This window comes from Diabrotica virgifera, chromosome 9 (genome assembly GCF_917563875.1).
Source record: "Diabrotica virgifera virgifera chromosome 9, PGI_DIABVI_V3a".
In the NCBI taxonomy this organism is placed as follows: domain Eukaryota; kingdom Metazoa; phylum Arthropoda; class Insecta; order Coleoptera; family Chrysomelidae; genus Diabrotica; species Diabrotica virgifera.
The window spans coordinates 82,184,420-82,191,181 of NC_065451.1; the positions used below are offsets into that span (position 1 = coordinate 82,184,420).

At 42.1% G+C, this 6,762-nt stretch overlaps 1 protein-coding gene across 1 annotated transcript; it reads right to left on the reverse strand.

Moving 5' to 3' along the window:
* Nucleotides 1-5,117: 5,117 nt before the first annotated feature.
* LOC126891051 (uncharacterized) lies at nt 5,118-6,230 on the reverse strand. Its single transcript, XM_050660230.1, has one exon. It carries the CDS (start codon nt 6,228-6,230, stop codon nt 5,118-5,120), a length of 1,113 nt encoding a protein of 370 aa, XP_050516187.1.
* Between the last annotated feature and the right edge of the window lie 532 nt (nt 6,231-6,762).

Here is a 6,762-nt window from a genome sequence, read left to right on the forward strand (position 1 = left end):
TTCGCATGACTATGCGTATGGTCCTGTCAAAACCTTTTAGTGCTTTCAGCGTTATTGTGGGACTTTAGAGCGTGTCGATATATCTCGGTAGCAAGTATGTCTTTACCAAGTTCAGTTTCTGAACCAGCTTTAAACAAGATTTAGAAATTCGATCGACCTGGGTCTCCAGGTCTTGGAAGGCTACATTGGTCTGACCCATGGCGTTATACCTTCGCCCTAGATACTTAACCAACTCGCTAGGTTTCAACTGTCTTATCCTATCGTTACCGACAGAGAAGAGTGAGCGCGTTACGCAATAAGAGTGCTTGTTACCACGATTAACGTTAACCGTAATTGCGGCACTCTTACCAGCGTTGATCGCCACCCCCTCTTCTCAAAGAATTCGACAGCTGTCCGAAGTTGTTTGTTCCCATTACGGGGCGCCTCGGATAGCAGAACTAAATCGTCAGCGTAACCCAACACTGAGATCGTTCTGCCATCTACCATAGGCAAACCGAGCATGTCTTCCTCGAGCTTGCATATCAGCTCGTCGACCATCATGTTAGAACATTTAAGGCGAGAGCGGGTCGCCCTGCTTCACCCCCTATTCAAGTTGATACTTTTCGTCGACTCGCTACCGGCGGTGATGTTCGTACGGCACCTCAAGTACGTGTCCATCACATAACGCTTAAACGTAGCGTCGACACCGAACCGTGTCATCGCCCGCTCTATCGATCGATGTGAAACCGTGTCAAAGGCTTTGCGTAGATCTATCGAGATTATGTTGTACGGACGAAGGCCCCTTCTTTGCTCTTTGAGACCGTCTGAAGTGTCAGATTGTTTAATAGAACGCCATCTATCTGACGAAATCCTCTCTGGTTATCGTGGTAGTCAAGCACCGACATCTTTTTTTTTTTTCATCTTTTATTTTTACATTATGACCAGGCATCTAGGATCTAATCCTGGCCGGAATTTGAACAGTTTAATTTAGTTTGAGAACAGTTTTATTTTTATTTATAATTAAATACTAGCTACAAATCTACTAAACACTAATTCTATAAAATAGTAGGCCCTAATCCATTAATATAGAGTTATTGAAAAGTTTTACGTCATGCAAAACGTCAAACTTTCATTCATGCAACATTGACCTACAAAATGCTAGACTACCCTAAGAACCTATTACTAAATATTAACTACCTTCACCTAAGTCTTGATTTCAGCCCGCACTCAAAACGTGAGCTGCTCACCCTCAACCTTGAGTGCGGCCTGCTATCAAGACATCTTATTCTACTAACTACTACCGTAGTTCGAACTCGCTTGAAGTTTCCAATTTTATAAGTGCGTAGCTTTCCCCTCTGGCGGTTCTGGTGAGCCATTAGACCCTTAGTCCAAAACCTTGTCCAGAGAGTTCCGCGACGCACCTAATTACCAACTCTCAAGTTCGTCTATCATTAGGTCTAATTTAATTTAATTGTATTATCCACCTGCGTGGTTAAGTTTATCATTCATTTGTTTGTTAACATTGCTGTTGAGGATTTCGTCAATTTGTCTAACGTATACGTCTTCTTTCATTGTAGAGTTCCAATTGTTTTTTGGACACTCTATCCGTTAGGTCATTTAAGTCATTGTACAATTCTTCATCGTTTAAAATCTCTTATTTGTCGTGTTTGTAATCTTTGACGTAGGTCTCCGACGTCTTCATAGATGTTACAGTCAAACACCGCATGCTCAGGTGTTCCAACCTGTCCACATTCACATAGGTCATCCTGCTTGAGGTTGAATCTATGCAAATAACTAGGGTATGGGCCATGTCCTGTCAAGAAGTGCACTAGTCCAGGTTTTGGATTAAAGTATGCCGGAACATCATTTAATCTTGGCATGTACTGATAGAGTCGTCTCCCTTTCACAGACGCATCCCATTCATTTTGCCACCTCCTCGCAATTTCGTTATTTCTCTCATTTCTGTTGTGTACTAGTACACCCAGAATCTCATTTACTTTCTCATGTTTGTGCTTTCTAAGCCAATATTGACTTCCTCTCCTAATTATTTCTAGATGAAGTGGCAAAACTCCTGTGAGCACTGTTAGGGCATCTGTCGGTGTTGTGCTGAAGGCTCCAGTCATTCTGACAAGGAAGCCTCTCTGCGCTCTATCAACTTTTTCCCTATTTTTCACATTCTTTAACCTGTGTGCCCATGTACTGGCTCCATACCCTATTATGGACGCTAGAATTGAGCTAAGGTATACCCTTACTTGACGAAACGGAACCCTGTAGTCCCTCTGCGTCAGGCTCGCAATGCCATGCATTAATCTCGTTGCTTTTTCACAGACGCTGGTAATGTGCTTACTGAAGAGCCTCGCCTCATCAATAACAATTCCCAGATATTTTGCTGTACTAGTTCTTCTAATAGGCCTTCCATCGATCCTTATTATGGGATCTCTTTCCAGCCTACCTTTTATCATGCTATATACTGTTTTGCTTTGAGAAATCGAAAGCTTAAATTTCGACGTCCAATTGCTAATTTCCTCTAGTACTTCATTTGCTTTGGTTTCCAATTGTCTTCTCGAATCAGCGTCTATTATAAGCAAGAGATCGAAGCAATGCACCCCAACACGTTAGGACATACAGTCATCTCGCCAAGCAATTCCTCCAGCATGAGATCCCAGAATATGGGACCACATAGCGAACCCTGAGGGCATCCCTTCGTGATGTGCCTGGTCTTTTTTATCATTTGGACAGCTCAGACTCGCATACCTATCTTGGCAATAATTTCTGAAGCTCCCATACAAGTCCCCAGGGCACCGTATCCTCCGAAGTCTTTCGAAGAACGCAGGCCACCAGAGATTGTCAAAAGCTCCAGAAATGTCTATAAACACAGTCATAACATACTTCCGTTCACTACTGTCGATGATTTCATATACCCTGTTAATAGCGTCTTCCGTAGATTTCCCGCTCCTATATCCATACTGGTCCGGGTGTAGCCCGTCTATGCTCCGTACACGATTTAGCCTTGCATACAGCAATTTTTCGAACAGTTTTCCCATAGTGTTTAGCAAACATATGGGTCTGTAGGATTTTGGCTGCGTTGGATCTTTGTCTTCACCTTTACTTATTATCACAACATCAGCTTGTTTAAAGTTGTTGGGAAACTTTCTTTGCCTTATACATTCATTATATAAGGCCGCGAGAGTGGGTACTACTTGTTCATTTAGAACTTGTAATATTTCTACGTGAATATTGTCAGGCCCAGGGGCCTTTCTTTTCTTCATTGTTCTCAGATGTTCTAAGATTTCATTTTCCGTAAATTCCTCTGTCACTGGCACGTCAGGCGTCTCATACCCCTGTATCATATCCCTTCTAATTTGTGTTTGTATTTCGGTCTCGTTTTCTAGGTCATCAGGAGGCAGCAACACATCCAATAGCATGTCCGCTGATTCCTCCCAACTCTCTGTCAACGAGCCGTCTTCTTTCAACAACGTTGAAAGCATTATTGGGCTTTTTATTTTGTTGGATACAATTTTGTATGGGACACCCCACATGTCCAGTTCCAGATGTCTTGATACGAACATTTCCCAACTCTTCGCCTTAGTTTGCACAATTTCCCTTCTGTATTCATTTTTTATTTCCCTATAATTCTGTAAAAGTCTTTGCCTTTCGAGATAGATTCCGCATCGTTGGTAACGCTTACGCGCTGACCTAACTCTGCTTCTCAGTCTCGTTAGGCTTTCCTTCCAAGCTGTGTTGGTTACCGATTTAGCAGAAGCTACTTTCGGTATTGATTTATCCATTGCTGTTCTTATTGCTGCGGTTAGTTGCTTAGCTTCCTCATGTACATTGCATCCCCTCAGTATAGGACGCGGTGGTAAGAACTCAGCCTTCAACTGCTCCCAATTTGCTTTACCCAGATTGTACTTCTTCGATGACAGATACGTGCTATTTGCCGTATTTGTAAGTTCAAAAACAACAAAATTGTGATCACTGGTGGTCGCGTGTTCTACAACCCTCCAGTTTTTGACCAGGTTAGCAGCCTTCACATTTGATATCGTGATATCTATGTTACTGGTTGCGCCTGCTCTGTTCTGGAAGGTTGGTGGATTTCCAGGTCTATTATGCACAATTAGTTGCAGTTCATTAATAATAATGTCCTCAACTAATGCGCCTCTCTCATCCGTTTGTGGTGAATTCCACAATATCGATTTCGCAATGGCGTCCGCCACGATCACAACCTTCTCATTTCTGTATGCTAGAAAGATCGCTCTCATTTTCTCTATGTATGGTTCTATGTCATCGTTGAATTGACAATAAAGGTTTGCAATTATTACTTTACCAACTTTTGTTAGTACTTCAACGCAAACGCAGTGCTCATCACTGAACTGCCTCAGCAGGAAAAGTTTCATCTCACTGTTGAACAATACCGTGACCGCCATGGGATTACCGCCTATACTCGCTTTTTGTGATGTAAGGGGCATAAACTGTATTTTCCCATGTTTTGTGTATGCTTCTTGCATACATACAATATCTAATTTTTGTTCTTCTGCAAATTTCCTTACTTCATGAAGTACAGTAGCACTTCTCATACAGTTTATTTGCCCCATTCTAATTCTTACGGATGTCGAGTGTGTATTTGACTCTGAGGCCATTTTTGAGTATAATCCGTTGCGATTCTCCAATACGTTTTCACGAAGTCACTGTAAAGTTCTTCCAGATCAAAGACTTCTCCCCTCCTACCGAAGACTTGCTTCAGCAATGGCAACAGTTCATCTGCGTCCGTGGGTATGTTCAAGCACTTAAGCTGAATTCTATCCACCGCATCAGGAACAGGAAATGTAATTTTGTCGCCTCTTTGATGAAGCTTCCTGACTATGTGCCTCAAGGCAGCAATCAGTATGGTAGCCTCCTCGAGACGCGATAGCCTCATGTTGACCTCCATATTTTCGTACAGAGCCAACACGGCCTCATCTTTTGGCTGCGGTTTGTCTTGTTCGCTATTGACATTTGGTATACTTTTCTTTTTCCTCCTAAAGGAAAGTAGTCTAAGTCGATCCCGGAATCGTTTTGACGGTGTCTTAGATGATTGTCCTTCCATAGGGGTTGTATTCTCACGTGTTGATTGATTTATACAATCTTCACGATCGAAATTACTTACCCCAGTCAGTTTTGAGAATCAACCTGTCTACCAACATCTTGTGTGTAGGACAATCTTTATGCTCTTTCTTACAGTCGGCTTTTCCTCTCGCCTTGCACGGTATGCAAGTCTTAGGCTGTCCAGCTTTATCACACTCTTTCTTCTCATGCGCACCTCCGCAATGACTACATGCGGTTTCCTTTGTGAAATGCTTTGCGACATGACCCAGGTCCTGGCACTTGAGGCATTTAGGGACTACTATGTAGTCCCTAACATTGATTGCATTGAATCCTATGTATATCTTATCTTTTATTATTGCTTTTCTTAACCCAGGGGACACTTCCGCCACATAATGGACGGTTGATTTTCCCCTTGGGCCAGTTTTGAATCTTACCTTAAAGGAGTCTTCAAATTCTTCTTTGCTCATATTTTCAAAGTTCTGAGCTCTTATGTCTTCCATAATATCTTCCTCTTTTGCTGAACTGCTCACGTCATATAATATGACCAGCGGTTTCCTTTTCTTAGGCAGTTCGCATTTGAAGTTCCTTTTAACGATTGTATGATTTTTAATTTTATCGAGGTCTTCTTTAGTAGCGGCGTCAATAATGAGGGCCTTACCAACGGTTTTCATTCTATTGATGCGTATTTTTTCAGTTCTAGGATTCAATACTTCTGTCAATTCCTCCTGTACCTTACGACCAGTTGTCGCTTTGTCACTCGTTATGAATAGAGTGTTTTCCTCCTTCCTCATTTCTATTTTCCGTTCCTGTTCACTTTTTGTAGCCATTGCAGGCTGCGCAGTTACCCTCGCATACGACATTCTCTCTTTTGTTTGACTCTCATTTCTAAGTCTTTCGACTTCTCTCAGAATTTTGTTTTGACCTTCTAAATTGGCCATGTTCATGGCTATAGCCGTGACTCTTGCTTTGAGTCCATCCTTTCCAGTTCTGTTTAAACGGTTAGTAGGGTCCATATCGTTATTAATATATTCCACCAATTCATTAATATTATCCTCGAAAGTTGGCTCTTCAGCCGAGTTCGAACTTAGTCGAAGATTCAGATGAGTGCAATAGCTCTCATCCTCCTCCCCTTCTCTTTGAGAATTTTGAATGTCTTTCGCACTCATTCTAACAAAATTAAATAAAACTGTAACTATATAAACTAACTACCAATCACCAAAACTGTCCTTCACCCACGAAATTGTTTATAGTGCACTCTTAGCCCTACCGTGGAGCTTATTGCGGGACGAACCCGACTAATGGCCACGGAGTGGTTGCCCGCCCCTAACCGCGTGGAGGTGGCACACTTGGCACTAAATAGCTTTTATGACCACTACTCTAAGAAAAAATTAAGATTCCCTCAAGGGGAATAAAAAATGCTTTGGGTTATGAATCCTATCTTTTGGTCACTTGTTGCCCGCAGGCCGCTATCTACTATGTTAACACTCTACTTGTTAACATAGGCCCGGAGGCAGTCAAGCACCGACAATCGTTTACCAAGTATTCGGTGAAACAGCCTAATCAAAACTGAAGAAATAGTTATAGGGCGCCAATTATATACCTCCAGTGGATCGCCACTATTTGGTATAAAAGTGGTCCCACAGTTCTTTAATACCTCTGGGGTTACACCAAATTGGAGCGTGGTATTATAGACGAGAA

Bases quoted from the DNA above. Each gene is read 5' to 3' on its own strand.
- LOC126891051 (XM_050660230.1), bottom strand. From the start codon at position 6,230: ATGAGTGCGAAAGACATTCAAAATTCTCAAAGAGAAGGGGAGGAGGAT.